Raw genomic sequence first — 19,568 nt, 5'->3', positions numbered from 1 at the left:
CCCCTGCATCGGCAGGCGGATTCTTAACCACTGCGCCACCAGGGAAGTCCTATACTTGTCTATCATTTTAATTTTAGTCATTCTGGGTTGCTATGTGGTGATGTCTCACTGAGGTTTAAATTTGTATTTCCCAATGAATAATGATGCTGAGCACTTGTTATTGACACTTTGGGTATCATCTTTTGTGATGTGCCTCTACAAATCATCTGCCCATTTAAAAATTGGGCTGTCTTTTTCTATCTGATTTTTGTATCACATTTTCTATATGTGAGCCTTTTGTTAGATATTATATGTATTGTGAATATTTCCTCCTAGTCTGTAGCTTGAGTTTTTACTTTACTTCAGAATCTTCAGATGAGCCAAAGTTCTTAGGCAAGAGTTTTAAGAGGCACTTCAGGTACCAGTTTATTAACTAATAAACTAGCCATCTGTTAGTAATTGTATTGGGTTTCTACTGCTACTGTAACAAAGTACCAAAAAAGGATAAGTTTATTATCTTGCAGTTCTTTAAATTAGAATTCTGATACAAGTCTCATTAGTCCAGGTGTTGGTAAGTCTGTGTTCCTTTCTGGAGGCTCTAGGGGGAGAGTCAATTTCCATGTCCTCTCCAGTTTATGTGGCTGCCCACATAATTCCATTTTTTTCCTTCTTGACTTGGACCATTTTCCTCTGTCTTCAAACCTAGCAGTTTTACATCTCTCTAACCATTCTTCCATAGTGACATCTTCCAAAGGTTCCTGCTTTTGAGGGCTCAGATGATTAAATTGAGCACATTGTAATAATCCAAGATAATCTCCCCATCTCAAGGCCTTTAATTTAATCAAGTTTGCAGAGTCATTTTTGCCATTTTAGGTAACATATTCACAGCTTCTGGAGATAGGACATAGACATCTTTGGGAGCCATTATTCTGTGTACCACACTAGTGTAGTTAGTATGATAGCCCAAGAGTTGCTAAAGTAATGTGGTAGCTCATCTACTACTAATGTTGCAGCATCCATATTGGGTGTGGGGAGAAAGTAATCCAAAATACATTGATAAGGCTAAGTAGGATCTTCCGGCACGTGTGTGTGTGTGTGTGTGTATGTGTGTTAGTATAATAAGATTATATACTAGACAAGTGGTAGACTAGAAAAGGGAGTGAGTGATCACTTACCTTTAGGGTAGGTGGGGAGCAATTAGAAAAGTTCTTTTTCAAAACCCTAAATTGGCTTCTTATCATCTTAGAGATAAAGTCCAAACTTCTTAGGACAGCTCTCCAAAGCTCACACTTTTACTACATTCTATGACCTCTCTAATATGAGAGTGCATTTTGTTTCTAATGTGAATGCTAGCTTCTGCTGGAAAGAACAGTCATGCATTCCTATAATTGTAGCTGGCATTGTTTTGACACCACCAATAATACTAAAATGAATTCTGAGTTCATAGGTTTTAAAATAATCACACTTTACACTATTAATGCCTTTGATACTTTGGGGTAATATGCCCTTCTCCTTTTTCATTTATTCTAGGTCCCTTCTTGTGCATCATGGTAAATCTTGGTATAATTTAAAAGGAACTCATAGTATTTCTTGGGCCTTTAAATTTGTGTTGTGGCTACTTCCAAAACCTAGTGATTCCATTCTCTATGTACATGAATTTTTTTTTGTAGACTGGAAAATAAAATTTGTTGATACCTGTTGTATGCCAGGTGCATGCTAGATAATCCTCACAGCAGCCTTTCATGATATACATTGTTATTTTTATTTTACAACTGAGGCAGCTGAGTCTCAAAGAGATTTAAGCAACTTGCCAAAGTTGATAAGTAATAAGTAACAGTAATTTGGGATGCTAGTTTAGGTCTGATTCCAAAGCCCTTGTACACTCTTTCGCCAGTGTGGTCAGTCAGATGGATCAAAATAAATGTGTATCCAAACACATCTGTATTCTGTCGTAACCTTGAAAAAGTTTGGTAGCATGCCAATACCAGGCTCTTCTCAGTCTGCTGCCTACAAATCATGCCAGTCTTCTCACTGGATGCAAGTGTTCATGGTCTAAGCCAAGCTCCTTTACTTCTTTGAATGCACTACCTTGCCTCTATGTTAGATGATCCTTCTACGTAGGATGATCTCATTTAAAAAAATTCTTTTCACCTGGTTAACTCAGTTTATTTTTAAGTCCTAGCTTATGTGTTACTTCCCCTGATAGCCCTCTTCTGACTCCCTAGGCAAGGTAGTAACCGCTTTGCAAGGTAGTAACCCCTTTGCATAGCTTTGAAATGGCCCCTCTCATATTTTTAGTGGCTTGCTAAAAGTTCTTAAGACAGGAAACATATCTCTCTTGTTCACTCCTTTATCCTAGTGGAAATGCTTGGAACTTTGTTAAGAGCCCAGTAAATATCTGTTGAAGAGGGAATGAGGTTGTGGAGCAACAGGAACTCTCATTCATTGCTGGTGGGAATGAAGAATGGCACAGCCACTTTGAAAGATCAGTGGTTACTAGGGGTTAGGGGAGAGGGAGAGTTGAAATGACAGGGCACATAGGATTTTCAGGGCAATGAAACTATTCTGTATGATATTATAATGGTGGATACATGTCATTATAAATTTCTCTATACTCAAGAGTGAACTGTAATATGAAATATGGACTTTGAGTCATAATGATGTATCAATATGGGTTCATCAATTGTAATAAGAAATGTACCACTGTGGTGGGGCATGTTGATACTGGGGGAGACTATGTGTGTGTGTGGGAGTGGAGGTTATATGGAAAATCTTTGTACCTTCTGCTCAATTTTGCCATGAATCTAAAACTGCTCTAAAACATAAAATCCATTAAACACACACACACACACACAGTGAGACAAATCTGAAATGTGGAACATTTAATAAGAAAAAAAGAAGGGAATGGGGTAATCACTAGGGCAATGCCAATCAAAACCACAATACCACTTCAATCCATTAGGATGGTAATCAGAAAGACAACCAACAACTAGTATAGGGAGGATGTGGAGAAATTCATATATTGCTAATGGGAGTATAAAATAGTGCAGCCACTTTGAAAAACACTTACACGGTTCTTCAGAATGCTAAACATAGAGTTTCCATATGACCCAGAAATTCCATCCTCAGTATATACCCAAGAGAAATGAAAACATACGTCTGCACAAAAACTTATACATGAATTCTCACAGCAGCATTATTAATAATAGCCAAAATGTAGAAAAAGCCTAAATGTCTCTTAGTTAGCTCAGACTGCCATAACAAAATACCATAGACTTGAACAATAGACTTTATTTCTCACAGTTCTGGAAGTCCAAGATTAAGGTGGTGACTAATTCCGTTCCTGGTGAGAGCCCTCTTCTTGGCTTGCAGAGGGCCACCTTCTCCCTGTGTCCTCATGTGGCCTATCCTTATTTCATGTAGATGGGGAGAGAGAGTGAAATTCTGTCTCTTCTTCATATAAGGACCCTAATCCCATTATGGGGGCCCTACTCTCTTGACCTCATCTAAACCTGTTTATTTCTCAAAGGCACCATGCCCAACTACTGTCACATTGGGGGTCAGGGCTTCAACATGTGAATTTGGAGGGAACACAAAGGTGCAGTCCTTAGCAATGTCCATCAACTGGTGAATAGATAGATAAAATGTAGCATGTTCATACAATGACATGTTATTCATCCATAAAAGGAAGGTATTATTGATACATGCTGTAATATGAACGAACCTTGAAAATATGCTAAATGAAAGAAACCAGACAGGAAAGACTTCATATTGTATGATTCCACTTATATGAAAAGGCCAGAACAGACAAATCTTTAGGGACAGAAGATAGATTAATGGTTGTCTAGGGCTGAGGAGGGAGGAGGTTTCAAGAGAAATAGGGGTGACTGCTAATAGGCCTGGGGTTTGTCTTTGGGGTCATGAAAATGTTCTAATAATGATAACGGTTGCACAACTCTGTGAAAATATTAAAAACAATTGAATTGTGTACTTTAACTCTGTAGTTTGTGAATTACATCAGTAAAGCTAATAAATTTTAGCAAAAATTGGTACTTTTCTTTAAAGTGGCAAAATATAAAATACTGCATGGAGAAAGGTGATGTTCTTCTATTACATTTCTTTGCATTCTAAATGGAGTGTTGAAAGGAAATAAACTGTAGAGATTTTTTTAAAATCAGACTTTTAATGCGATATAATAAACAGTAACAAGAGGACATTTGGAAAGGTTTGGATAAAAACAGTTGTTGAGTGAGACATGATTTAGTGGCCAGTCTACCTTTCAGGATGAATAGTCATCCACCTCATTTTAATTTTTTTACTTTATAGTATATTATGTGACTTTAAATAACTCACAGGGTTTGTTTTTTTTCCCTCCTTCCATTAATTTATTCTACTTTGCACCTTCTAATTTCTCCTTTGGAGAAAAGACAGCAACCATCTACTTCCTCATTTCTTTAGTAAGATGAGTGCAATAACTCTTGACTTCTCTCATCTCATTTTGAGCAGTAAATAATGTGATAATGTCTATAATGATTTTTTTAAAAAGCAAGAGTAACAAAGAGTTTGAAATTTTTCTCAAGTGGCTTCATACAAATGATTTGGTAACATCCACATTTACCATGTTTGTTGGGCTGACTCTTACATCCTTGAGGCTAACTCCTCTGACGTCATTTTTGCTTTCTCTGACTTCTTTCATAAGTCCCCTCTTCTGTGCTCCTATAGTACTCTATACATATCTTTTTTTTTATCATATCTCCACATACTGGCATCTTCTATTTATCTGCCTGTCTCCTCCATTAGCTTATAAACTTCATTAAGGCCAATGACCGGATCTTATCTTTGTACGTCAGCATCTGTAGTAGAATTTGGCAAATAGGAAGGAGGTATTCAGTAAAGGCTTGTTGAACTAAACTTAATCATAGTAGAAACTGTGTTATCAGATGTGATAGGGAGTGATATTTAGTCCGTAAACTTTTAAAGAGTCAAAGCTGTAATTATATTGAAAAAAATGTATACCCACCTTCAAGTTTTATTTTAATTAACAAATAGTTGTATAATCTTTGACAATGATTTGATGTAGGGCGTGGCCTTTGAATATGGGACCCTAATTATAGTTCTACTTAGTCTTTCTTGCATTGAAAAGCAAACAAAAAATTTTAAACCCTAAAATGAAAACAGTTTGTTTAAAATGGAGGCACTTGGAAAGAACTTTGAGACATGAATACAGAATCTTTAGATATTTACTGTTTTTCCCAATCTATAATAGATATCTTATCCACAGCTAATTCAACAGCAATTTTTATTAGCCACTCAATTCTATTGAGTCTGTTTTAAACATTTTAAACAGTTTTTGTGGAAACAGTAGCTCTCTTTTTGCAGTCATACTTCTGATAACTAAACACAGTGGCATTAACAAGTTTAGGAACAAACAGAAGTGACTGGCTCTTATTAAGCATCCACCTCAGCTATTTGGATTAGAACTAGCTAATCCAAAGGAAGTACTGAAGAGTAGCTAACAAGCTGTGATCATTAAAGCTTACCCTGAGCATCTGTAATACATTTTATGCAAAAAAATGGAGAATATTTATTAATCTAATAAATCACTTAGTGGAGGAAATTTACGAGAACTTGTTTATTTCTGTACCAAAATTTCATCAGTTATAGATAGAGCTTAAGCAGGGTCTGCTATATCCTGCCACAAGATTTCATAAATTTGTTCTAAAACTCAGTGCTTTGAAATGTCTTACTGTCTTCTCAAGTCACTCTGGCCACCCCCAAAGAATTTCATGCTAATTGTTTTTTTTTTATTTGTTTGTTTTAATTTCAGTGGTAGGAATGGGATCCTGGTGCTTCCACATGACTCTGAAATATGAAATGCAGGTCAGTAATGACAAAATTGACTTAAATGCTTATTTCTCTTAATCCAGAGACACTTCAAATTTGAGGAAAGAGCACATTACTAGAGGATGATATTGAGGCAAGAAGAAAAAAAGATGGAATTTGTAATCCCTGGAGTTTTTTACTTCAGGCCAAAGGATCCAGGTTGAGTAAGTGAAGGGGCAAGCAAATAAGTGTCCATAGAGAAAACAAGCGAGAGCAGAATGGGTTTTTGACCACCTCTGTGCAGGCATGTATGACTTTAGAGCAGGATTAGAAAGTAGAGTCTCATGGAGACATCTTAAGAAGATAAAATCAGTTCACCAAAGTAATGTATTCTTATTCTTGGCTGCCTACATCCCCTTATGTCTCTCTTGTGGCATCCACTTGAATGGTCTGGTCCCTTTAATAGCAAGGTTTTAGAGCTATGCAAGGATTTTTATTTACTGTCTTTGCTCTAAGGGGGCCATATAGCTAGTCCTCAATCTTTTAACCTCTTTGTTCCCCATCACTAGCCCAGAAACTTCTAGAATAGCACTGTCCAGTAGAAATATAATGTGAACGACGTATATAATTAAAAATCTCCAGTAGCCACATCTTAAAAAGCCACATTAAGAAGAAATAGGTGAAATTAATTTTAATAACATATTTTATTTAACACAGTATATCCAAAGTGTTACTTCAACATGTAATCAGTATAAAAATTTATTAATGAAATGTTTCACAGCCTGAAACTGGGTGTATGTTTCACACTTGCAGCGTATCTCAGTTAGGATTAGGTTTATTTCAAGTGCTCAATAGCCACATAGAGCTAGTGCCTACTGTGTTGGATAGCGCTCTTCTGGAAGGATCTGTTTATACAGTAGTCTAGGAATTATTAATTACAGCTACATTAAAATGTAAGAATTAATTCTTAGAATTGATTTTACTATTCAACACATATTTATAATAAGGTGTCATGTTTCTTGTGCATGCCATGCTTGACATGGAGAATACACAAATGAATAAGACACTGGTCTGACTTAATCGAGCATAGAACACATTTCTTACACTCTCTGGCTGGGAAAGAAGACTTATAAACAGTGATATAATATGGAAATTATTTATTTATTTATTTATTTTTTGCGGTACGCGGGCCTCTCACTGTTGTGGTCTCTCCTGTTGCGGAGCACAGGCTCCGGATGCGCAGGTTCAGCGGCCATGGCTCACGGGCCCAGCTGCTCCGCGGCATGTGGGATCGATCTTCCCGGACCAGGGCACGAACCCGTGTTCCCTGCTTTGGCAGGCAGACTCTCAACCACTGCGCCACCAGGGAAGCCCTGGAAATTATTTTTAAAGAAGTACAAATACGCTATGGCAACACAGTGGAGCTTAGAAGAATCTATAATCGTTAAAGACATTTAAACAGAATCTGAAAGAATTTAGTTGAAACTTTTTAGGTAGTGAAAGGTGAAATGACATACTGCACTTGCATTATGACATAAACAGAAGCAGGGAGTCATTACAATGGTGGTGTATCTGACAACAGTGATAAAGCTAGAACAGTGATAAAGCTAGAATGTGTTTGAAGAAATGACAGGAATGATGTTCAAAAATTTTTGACTGTATGGCAAGAATACCAGCAATCAGAATGGTGATACCAGTGAGCAACAGCTAAATAATAACCCTGAAAATAAGGCTTTGCATTTTATCATACTAAAAAATAACTAGAATTTGTCCAGCTCTAGCAATCATTGAATGCTTCCATATATACTGTCTTAGATAGTTATTACTCATGTTTTATAAATTCTAGTACTAGAGCTGAAAGAGTCTAGTTGATTTGACCAAAATCATTCACAGTTTATAAATGATATACACACACCACACACACACACACACACACACACACATGCATGCATGCAGATTTCTCTGCACACATACACACACACACACATCCATGCTATTCTCTGACTCTGTCCATGAGAGGACTTAGGAGCCGGGAACCCCAATACCAAAGAGCATACCTATCATCCAGATCGTTCGTCATTAAAAGGAATCTGGCTGGATTCTGAGGGTTGGGGCAGAAATAAAGGACAATATGAGCCTGAACCATCTTTTTGTGCCAGAAGGAATGGAAATGATAAAAGAATGATGGGAGGGCTTCCCTGGTGGCGCGGTGGTTGAGGGTCCGCCTGCCGATGCAGGGGACACAGGTTCGTGACCCGGTCCGGGAGGATCCCACATGCTGCCGAGCGGCTGGGCCTGTGAGCCATGGCCACTGAGCCTGCGCGTCCGGAGCCTGTGCTCTGCAATGGGAGAGGCCACAGCTGTGAGAGACCCGCGTACCGCAAAAAAAAAAAAAAAAAAAAGAATGATGGGAAGATGTCAGAAGGACACTGAAGGCAACTTGAAGGGCTTCTCTCAAATTTGAGACAATTTGAGCATCAAAATAAGCAATGATAGTAACAGATTATAAGTTATTAAATCCATTGAAGACACAACCCACTGAATAAAATGGGAAATCATGAGTCCAAACTAAAATAATACATGATATAATAAATGAAACAGTAAGTGATTATGAATAAGTGGATAGATTAAAAGTTTGATGTTGAATTTACATTGTTTCAAAGTACATTATTACAAAATAATTATAAAGGGTAAAAGGGTAACGTTACAGTGGAGGAGACTAGCAGACACCACCTTAATCAAGCAATCAGAATGAGTATCTTCATAATGGGACAAATCAAAATTGTATGCCACCGGAGGATGCAGTGGCAAAAACATAGCATCACTTCTCTGGTATTCTTGCCAAAGATGCATAATCTGAATCTAGTCATACGGAAACATCAGGCAAAATCAAATTGAGTGACATTCTACAAAACAACTGGCATGTAGTCTCCAAAAGTATCCGTGGTCATAAAATTAAAAGATTGAGGAACTGTTCAAGATTGAAGGAGACTAAAAAGATACGAGAAGTAAATACACTGTGTAATTCTGGGCTGGATCCTGTGTGTGTGTGGTATGTGTGTGTATGTGTATGTGTGTATGCTTATACCTATGATATTATTGCGACACTTAGAAAAACTTAAATGGGGTCTGAGGATTACATGATAGTAATAAATCAATGTTAATTTCCTGATTTTGTTGGTAGTATTGTGAATATGTAGGTGAATATCTTCTTTTAAAGATGTAATTCACATATCATAAAATATACCCTTTTAAAGTATACAAGTTGTTTTAAGTATACTCACAGAATTATGGAACCCATCACCACTCTCTAATTCCAGAATATTTTCATCACTCCAAAGAGAAATCCCATTCCCATTAGCAGTCACTCCCCATTAATCCCTCCACCTTGACAACCACTAATCTACTCTTTCTCCATGGATTTGCCTATTCTGGACATTTCATAGCAATGGATCATACGATATGTGGCCTTTTGGTTCAATTAGGCTGAAATATTCCATTGTTTGGATACAGCACATTTTGTTTATCCATTTATTTATTACTGGATATTTGGGTTGTTTATGAGTTTTTGGCCTTTATATATAATGCTGCCATCAACATTCATACACAAGTTTTTGTGTAGATGTACGTTTTCAGTTCTCTTAGGTATATACTTAGGAGTGGAATTCATAAGTCAAAGGGTAACTCTATGTTTAACCTTTGGAGGAGCTGCTAGACTGTTTTTCTAAGCGACTACACCGTTTTACATTCCTGCTGGCAATTCTCCATATCCTTGCCAATACTTGTTATTGTCCGTCCCTTTGATTATAGCCATCCTAGTGGGTGTGATGTGGTATCTCATTGTGGTTTTGTCCTGCATTTCCCTAATAATAAGTGATCTTAAAGCATCTTTTCATGTGTATATTGACCATTTGTTTACCTTCTTAGGAGAAATGTCTATTCATATCCTTTTGCCTATTTTAAAATTGGGTTATTTGCCTTTTTGTCATTACATGGTAAGAGTTCTATATATATTCTGAATACTAGACCCTTATCAAATATATGGTTTTCTAATATTTTCTTTCATTCTGTGGGCTGTTTTTTCACTTTCTTAATAGCATCCTTTGAAGCAAAAAAAAGTTTTCAATTTTGCTGAAGTTCATTTTATCTATTTTTTCTCTGGTTGCTTTTGCTTTTGATGTTGTATCTAAGGAACCATTGCCTAATCCACGGTTATGAAGATTTATACCTGTGTTTTCTTCTAACATACTTAGAAGTTAGCTTTATAGTTTTAGCTCTTACATTTAGGTCTTTGGTCTGTTTTTAATTAATTTTTGTATGTGGTGTGAGGTACAGGTCTAGCTTTATTCTTTTGCATGTGGATATCCAGTTGTCACAAGTCAATTTGTTGAAAAAACTGTTCTTTCCTCATTGAATTGTCTTGGCACCCCTGTCGAAAATCAATCAATTATAAATGTATGAATTTATTTCTTGACGCTCAATTCAACTCTCAGTTGTATTTCATTGACCTATATGTACCTTGATTACTGTAGATTTGTAGTAAGTTTTGAAATTGGGAGCTGTGAATCCTCCAAATTTATTCTTTGTTTTAAAAATGGTTTAATCTATTCTGGGTCCCTTGAATTTCCTTATGAATTTTAGGATCAGCTTATCAATTTCTGCAAAAAGTTAGCTGGGATTTTGAAAGGGATTGCCTTGAATCCATACTTTGGAGAGTGTTGCCATCTTAATATTAAGTCCTCCAATCTATGAACACAGGATGTCTTCCCACTTATTTAAGTCTTTTTAATTCCTTTCAGTGATGTCTTACAGTTTTAACTTCTTTTGGTATTTATAAGTATTCTTTTTGATGCTATTGTAAATGAAATTGTTTTCTTAATTTCACTTTCTGATTTCTCATGCCTGTTGTATAGAAATACCAATGATTTTTGCATATTGCTCTTGTATCCTTGCTGAACTTGTTTTTTACCTCTTACAGTTTTATGTGTATGTGTATATAGATTTGTTAGGGTTTTTTGTGTGTAAAAGATCATGTCATATACAAATAGATATAGTTTTACCTCTTCCTTAGCAATTGGATGCCTTATGCTTATTTTTCTTGCCTAACTGCCCTGACTAGAACTTCTAGCACAGTGGGTTTTTTTAATTGAAATATAGTTGATTTACATTATTATTTTAGTTTCAGGTATACAGCATAATGATTCAGTATTTTTGCAGATTATACTCCATTATAAGTTATTACAAGATAATGGCTATAATTCCCTGTGCTATGCAATATATCCTTGTTGCTTATCTATTTTATATATAGTAGTTTGTTAATTCCATACCCTGATTTGTCCCAGCCCTCTTCCTCTCCTCTTTGGTAACCACAAGTTTGTTTTCTATATTTGTGAGTCTGTTTCTGTTTTGCATATACATTCATTTATATTCTGGACACTGTTGAATAGAAGTTGAGAGAGCAGACATCCTTGTTTTGTTCCTGATCTTAGGAAGAAAGCTTTCAGTTTTTCACCATTAATTATAATGTTAGCTGGAGCTTTACGTAGATGTCCTTTTTAGGCTGAGGAAGTTCCCTTCTATTCCTACCTAGTTTGTTGAGTGTTTTTATCAAGAAAATGTGTTGGAATTTTTAAATGTTTTTTCTGCATCTTGGGATGATCATGTGGGTTTTCTTCTTTATTATATTAGTAAGGTCTGGTATGTTGATTTATTTTCATACGTTGAACCAACCTTGCATTCCTGTGATAAATCCCATTTGGTCAAGGCATATAATGAGTGAATATCCTTGAAGGAAACACACACTAAAGTACTTTGGAGTAATGGAACCTCATGTCAGCAGTTTACTCATATGGTTCAGGGAGAAGAAAATTATTTGTATTGTACTTCTAACTTTTCTGTAGGTTGGAATTGTTTTAATAGTTTCTTTTAAACAGAAAAGCAATATACATATCCTTTGACCCAGTAATTGCACTCGTAGGAATACTTCCTAAGAAAGTAATCAGAGACAGAGAAAAGATTTTCACAAGGATGTTTATCACAGCATTACACGTGATAAAGACTTTTAAATGATCTAAATGTTTTAACAATAGGAAGATTGTTTGGGAATTCCCTGACGTCCATTGGTGCTGAGGCCCAGCTTCAGTCCCTGGTCAGGGAACTAAGATTCCACAGGCTGTGCAGCATGGTCAAAAAAAAAAAAAACATAAGGAGATTGTTAAATATACTATGATATATCTAAATTAAAATAATATTTTGAAGACTATTTACATGGGAAAATGTTATAGAGACATAAAACTTTATGTAATATGATATCAATTTTATAAATAATAGTGAAAAGACTGGAAGGAAGTACATTTTGCCTCACTTCTTTCCCCTTTCTACAAAGTTTGCAACCTATGGCCCCAAATTAATTATAACTCTTAGCCACCCATACAGATATCCTTAAAGCCCTTGCCCCTTGCTTTTTGAGTATTATTCAGCCCACATCCAGCTCAATTATCTGCCTATTCTGTGCCTGAACTGAGTAGCGAAGTATTGCTCATAGAAATTACATCCCTTTGTTAAATGATCTCACTTTTAAATTATTGAACAGAAATCGCAAATAAGCACTCAATGCTACAAGGCAGTGCCATTACATTTCCCGGATAATTTCACGTCCCAGAACCATTATTTCACACCTGTTCCTTTCTTTAGATTTCTTTTTACATCTCTTTTGCCTCATACCCCATTCTCCTTGCTGATATCTTCTTCAGTATTTCATGAGAATATAGACAGAATCAGCCAAGAACTCCCTCATCTTTCTATCACCTCCTTCTTCCTCCTATTATTACGGAAAAATGTATCAAATCCTGTCAAAGCCAGTGTCCCCTTCCCGGGGCTCTAAACTTACCCCCTCCCTCCTACTCAAAGACTTCACTCCTGCAGTTACATACCCCACCGCAGTCTCTTGCTCTACCACAGTCTTTAGGAAGTCACTACATTCAGTCACTGCCATCTGCATCAAACATGCTCAAACAGTTCCTATCTTTTAAAAATTATTCCGCCATTGACCTTGTGTCCAGCCCTAGCTCTTGAGTCATTGTTCAGTTCCTTATCACATCAGAACCATTTGATTATCTCCTCTCTCTCTCCACTCACCTCCCTCTCTTTCCCTCCCATCCCAGTTAGGCATCTCTTCCCTTCACTTCACAGAAACTGCTGTTGTCAAGGTCAACAGTGACCTTCATCTTGCCAGATCCAATAGACACATTTTTATATTCTTCTTATTTGACCTCTCAGTAGCATTCTACATGTTGTTTGCTTTTTTCTTCATGAAACATTTGTCTTGGCTTCCCAGTTTTCCTTGTTTATGGAAAAGGAAATTCCCCTAGCTTTCTTCCTTACCTCACTGGTTACTCTTTTGTCCTAGGCCACCTTCTCTGTATTCTCTCCAAGGTGATCTTATATAATCTCATGGCTTTGAATGTGATCTATATACTGATGATTCAAAACATCTATCTTCAGCTCTGACCTAACCTTTTAGCTCTAGATTTGTGTATCCAATTGTATGTTTGACATATCATAGAAATCTCAACCTTTAATATGGGCAATATATAATTCTTTATTTCTTTTCCCATACCTGTTCCTTCCTGGTGTTCCCCTGTGATGCCATCACCCACCCATTTGCTGAAGCCAAAAACCTAGACTCATCCCTGATTTCTTTCCTTCCCTCATCCCTCACATTTAATCTCTTCTTCTGGTTTTACTTTTAAAATATACCTGGATCTGCCTACTCTCCCTGTTTTTACTACTCCTACCTTAGTGTAAGGCATCACCATCCCATTTCCTGACTACTGCAGTAGTCAGCCATTGCCTCTGCAATCAGCCAAGATGATCTTTGAAACTTTAAATCAGATCATGTCATTCTCCTGCTTAAAACTCTCCAAGGGGGACCTCCCTGGTGGTGCAGTGGATAAGAATCCACCTGCCAATGCAGGGGACACAGGTTCGAGCCCTCCCTGGTCCAGGAAGATCCCACATGCTGCAGAGCAACTAAGCCGGTGTGCCACAGACCCTGTGCTCTAGAGCCTGCGAGCCACAACTGCTGAGCCTGCGTGCTGAAGCTACTGAAGCCCGCACGCCTAGAGCCCGTGCTCCACAACAAGAGAAGCCCCCGCAAGAAGCCCACGCACCACAACAGAGAGTAGCCCCCACTCGCCATAACTAGAGAAAGCCCTCCCGCAGCAACGAAGACCCAATGCAGCCAAAAATAGATAAAATTTAAAAAGATAAAAACCACTCTCCAAGGCATCCATTTGCATTAAAGTGAAATCCGGATTCTTTACCATGGCCTACGTGATCCATTCAGGCTCCAGTTCTGCAGCTTCAGTGTTTACAATTCCTTTGCATTGTTCACTACATTCTAGCCACACTGGCCTTGTTCTTCAGACAAGACCTCATGCCCTTTGTAATTGCTATTTCCTCTGCCTGCAATACTTTTATCGCAAATTTTTGCATGTCTGGTCCCTTCTGATTCTTCAATACAAATGACATCTATTCAGACATGCTTCCTCTGACCATTTTATGTAAAGCAGTCCCTTCCGTGAATTTCTTTTACTTTATGTTTTTCATAGCACTTATTGCTATTCGAAATTATCTTATTTGCACTTTCCCCTACTAGAATGTAAACTTGAGAGCAGGTATCTCACCTCTCTTAAATACTGCTCTATCTTAGCATATAAAATAGTGCTGACATATGCACGATAAAAGCATACATGGAAGGGAGGAAGGAAGGACATTTAATTAATCACACGAGTGAATGACTAAAGAGTTCTATTGAAATATTAAATTGTAGTTACCCCTGGTTTGTGGGGTTACAGGCAATTATATTTCTTTCTCTCTGCATTTCTATATTTAGGAAGTTTTCTACAATAAATAAGAAGTACTTTTATGATAAGGACAGTACATGTTTATGTTTGTTGTAAAGAAAGGAGACTTTAAAAGACTCCAAAGTTTATTTGGAGGAATAGTAATGCTAATAAGCCGATCAGAATACCCTCATCCTAAAGCAGGCTGCCTCCTATTATTGGGGATATTTAACTCAGTTTTGAGTTTTATTTATGTGGCAAGATTATTTTATTTTCCAAAGATGTTCACACCCATATATCCCATCCCACCTGCTTTCCTTACAAGGTGACACTGACTCTCCTCAAGAGGTGGAATCTCTTGTTTGTTGCCCTTGAATCTGGGCAGGATTGTGACTATAGTAGACCTGAAGCTATATGACATCCAAGACTGAGTCATAAAAAGCAGTACAGCTTCTGCCTAGTCTTCCTGGGACATTTACCCTCAGAACCCAGCACCATATTGTAAAGAAGCCACTTGGAAGAGTCACGTGTAGGTATTCTTGCTACACCTCACTGAAATCCCCAGACTTCAGCCAGCATCAGCTGCCAAAACTTTGAGTGGGTGAATCTGTAGATGATTCCAGTCCGCAGCCTTTGAGCTATCCCAGCTCACAGTGAGTGAAGTAGAGATGGGCCTTCCCTTCCCAACCCTGCTTTAAACACACATTAATGAGTAAAGTAAATATTGCTATTTTAAGCTGCTGAGTTTGGGGGGGGAGGTTTTCATACAGTGACAAATAACCAGAAAAATTTACAAAGCTTCTAGTCTGATCCTGTGCATGCAGTATTCTCTGACATTCCCTTAACACATGTTTTCTAAGACTTAAATTTTATTATTATTTATTTTTATTTTTATTTTGTTTTGTGGTACGCGGGCCTCTCACTGTTGTGGCCTCTCCCGTTGCGGAGCACAGGCTCCGGACGCGCAGGCTCAGCGGCCATGGCTCACGGGCCTAGCCGCTCCGCGGCATGTGGGATCTTCCCGGACCGGGGCACGAACCCGCGTCCCCTGCATCGGCAGGTGGACTCTCAACCACTGCACCACCAGGGAAGCCCTAAGACTTAAATTTTAAAATCTCAAGGATCATTCTTGCTGTCCACTAGTCCTAAAATGTTTACCCTGGAAGTTAGTGTGTGTCTCTTCCATACATGAGGAAACAGCTGGATCAATGTGCTGAGACAAGCTGTCGGGCAAGACTAGGCATCTGAGTGAGGCGGGGCGGTGGGGAGGGGCGGATAGACTCCCCTGCTGTGCACTGATCAGATCATGACAGGAATATTGCATTCAGGTCTAAGGCCTGACCTGGCTATGTATTCAAATGAGAGACCCCAGAATGGTGAAAGAATTAAAAATCTAGTCATGATACCTGACTAGGGGAAGGAACTGGGAATGTTTAGCTTGAAGAAGAGAAGACATGTTCAGTTACCCCCACTCAGCTGTACACACCAGGCTTTCTCTCCATTCTAGTTTGTCCTTTAAACTCTCAGGCAGAGTGGCAGCTCTCCTAGGAGGCCTTCCATGGCCCCAGGGTGGCATATGTACCCCTCATATGTTCTTCCATATCATGCTCCATGTATCACTATTACTTGCCCTTATCAGTGTTATTTTATGTATATTTATGTGTCTGACTTCTCTATCAGAATGTGAGTTCCCGAGGAGCAGGGACTCTCTCTGCTTGACCTTGGCGTATCCTCTACTTATCCCATGGGTCTGGCACATAACACAACATAAATGTTTTACAAATCAGTATTTAAGTGTTGACACGTCGAAGAGGACCAGGTTTATTCTTTGTGGTCCTAGTGGGGTTAAAGACTAAGAGACATCTTGCTCAACATAGGAGAAAATTTTTCTGAGCCCATAGGTAGTAAGGCCTGCCTTAGAAGATCTGGAGTCCTCTGTCCCTGGAGGTACCCAAGCATAGGCTAGACAAACACTTTCATTAGTTCAATAAAATTTTTTTGGTATCTGGGTAACAGTTATGCATAGGTAAAGATTATATAATCCTTCTTTCAAGGAATCTGTGGTCTAGGAATGAAGATAATATGCCAGTGAATACAGTGATTGGAAAGAGAAAGTGATTATTAGGGCGGGGAGGTCAGAAAAGGGGTTTCGTACAAAAGACTCAGACACATGATTGAATTGCATTGTCAAAGATGAATAGGAATTTGCCAGGCCAACTAGAACACACAGAGTTGTGAGAGTACGTTTGGCTTCTCAGAGCCCTGCAGGTAGTACATTATGGTTGTAGCCTTGGAGTGGGAGGATGTGGTGATTATGGTGACAGTTCTACCAGTAATAATAGCTAACATTTGTTACATTATTGAGCAGGCAGGCAATGAACTAAGTGGCAGGAGATGTGGTTTGGGGAACTAACCACAGGCGCATCAAAGCCTCATGGAATTTATCCCCTGTGAACCATTATTTTAACCTGTATTTTGAGCAGAGGTGGGACACACTTTGATTTGCATGTAAACTTAATAGTTGGCAAGATTGTCACCAAGGTAACATAGCATTTGGATGGACAAGATGGCCTTTGATCCTGAGATCTTTGACACTATGCTTTATCATTATTATCATACTGCTTTATCAACTTCATGGACAAATTTTACACATGCCTTATTTCATTCCCCCTTTGGTCTACACGATGGTGGTTTTATGTGCTTGCCTAACGTGGCAGAAATGACACTTGACCCATTTTCCCAATGATTGAGGAGGAGGGGGGAATCATCAGTATCGAAGGATTTCTTTAAATAGCTTCTCCATTTCTTTAATCTAAACATAACATGATCATGGATATCTCTTGCAGGTTCCCTGTCCTGTCTCCTTTCAGGATAAATTTGACTCAACAGTGTTAGGCCATCATTTGTTACGCACAATCACTGAAGCAAAGTAAGAAATGGCAGTGTTGCCACTTACCTGCCTCTGGTGGTCCGTGAACCATTTCACCAGCCTGAACTTGGCTTGTTGTAGCTGTAGGGAAATTGGAGGCCTGTTTTTTATTCCTGCCTAAACTGAGCACAAGCAGATATTAAGAGTGCTGTCTTCAGAATGATTTGGAGCTTGAATGGTATTTTCATCAGATTTATTGTTCCTGGGTGGCTGCTGCATGGGTTCCAGTTATTTATTTATTTATTTGCGTTATGCGGGCCTCTCACTGTTGTGGCCTCTCCCATTGTGGAGCACAGGCTCCAGACGCACAGGCTCAGCGGCCATGGCTCACGGGCCTAGCCACTCCGTGGCATGTGGGATCTTCCCAGACTGGGGCACGAACCCGTGTCCCCTGCATCGGCAGGCGGACTGTCAACCACTGCGCCACCAGGGAAGCCCCTCCAGTTCTTATTCTATCAGTTTACTGGCTATTTGAGCATGGACATGCCACTTAATCTTGCTGAGCCTTAGTTTTCTCATCTGTCTAATGGGTCTAATATGCCTGTAGGAGTATTATGAGGATCAGTTGGTTGGCATATGTGAAAGGACATCCTTATTTAATAGGATCTATTAAATAAGTGTTTAATAAATGTTAGTTTCCTTCCTTTTTCTTCAATCAGTCAGAATGTTTGAAACCACCATTATTGATTCATTGTTAGTGATTCATTCCTGTAAGTAGTGTTAAATTATGTGTGCCCCTGTGGAGGGTAACATTTTAAGCTATTACTAACTCCTTTTTCTTGATTAATGTGTCACATTCTTGTGGCAGCCAGCCAAGAGCAATACATTTGGGAGTGAGATTGAGGACAGCATTAGAGAAGGGGTAGAGATAACAGGAGTGAGCAGACGGCCTTCACATAAGGGGTAAAAGGTACCAAAGAACAATTTAGAATCATAGAACTTTAATGTTAAAAGAGATTTTTGAAATTTAGTCCAAATCTATAAATTTTATAAATGGAAGAACAGCCCAAGAGAGGGAAAGTGATCTGACTAGAAGTTAGGAACAAGATTAGGACCCACATTTTGGTTTGTATTCTTTTGTTGCCTTTACCTGTTTTAGGATTTTATCTTGCGTTGATGGTGGTAGGAACTTTAAGTTTTTAGGAGACTTCGCCCAGATTTTCTTTTCATCTGTTCACTCATTCAACTCATTCTTTTTTGCTTTCACTAACTGATATATACAGTTATTGATAATCACAGGGAGGGTAAAATTGAAGGTAATTTCTTAGTTTTTTCTTTCTGTTTTTCTATGTATTCTATACTGAGCATGTAATATGTTTGATGTTAGGAAAAAATGCTAGTAAAAAAAAAGAATGTATTCATGTATTTCTCACAAGTAGAAATAAATATATTTATCCTAGAAAATAAAACCCAAAAAACTGTTTTGTTCACTTATAACTTTATTTATAATACAGAAACGAAAACAGCGTAAATGTTAGGTAATGTAAGCTAAGTCAGACTTTATAATGTTAACAGCAGATGTTCTGGTTATAAATACTACCCTTCTTTCTCCTTTGCTCCCTATCTCAGTAAATGAAACCAGCTTACACCCAAAGCCCAAACCAAAAACCCATGATTCATCTCTAATTTCTTCTACTTTTTTCGCCTCTACAAACTCTTGATTCAACTTCTGTAATAACTCTTGCTTCAACTTCTGTAGTAACTCTTAAATACGTCTACCTCTAGCTGTCTCCACTGCCACTGCCTTAATCCATCATCTCCAACCCAGATTCCTGTAACTGGTTCCTAATTGGTGTCCCTGCCTCCCCTATCCTTTTGTCACGCTGGAATAGAAATACTCTTCCTGTTTTCATTCTTTTAGCAATGTTTGCTAAGCTTTGTGCGAGTGTTGGGGATGAGATGCATGAATACAGTCCTTGCTCTTCAGATGGCATGTCACTTTTTAAACCTCTTTAATACTTTCCAGAGCTCAAGCGCATGAATTTAAACCA

The 19,568-nt window shown here is 38.2% G+C and overlaps 1 protein-coding gene across 1 annotated transcript in view; it reads left to right on the top strand.

Annotated features, from left to right (window-relative positions):
* ACER3 (alkaline ceramidase 3) overlaps positions 1-19,568 on the top strand; it is a 179,979-nt gene that overhangs the window by 87,712 nt on the left and 72,699 nt on the right. The window contains exon 3 of the mRNA XM_082660808.1: positions 5,807-5,859. Coding sequence (XP_082516934.1) covers positions 5,807-5,859 — 53 coding nt within the window. The remainder of the gene's footprint in view (positions 1-5,806; positions 5,860-19,568) is intronic.

The sequence above is a fragment of the Grampus griseus genome (assembly GCF_964374135.1).
Source record: "Grampus griseus genome assembly, chromosome: 8".
Classification (NCBI taxonomy): domain Eukaryota; kingdom Metazoa; phylum Chordata; class Mammalia; order Artiodactyla; family Delphinidae; genus Grampus; species Grampus griseus.
Note: the sequence above shows the minus strand (reverse complement) of the source record. Positions and strands in the feature narration are given on the sequence as shown.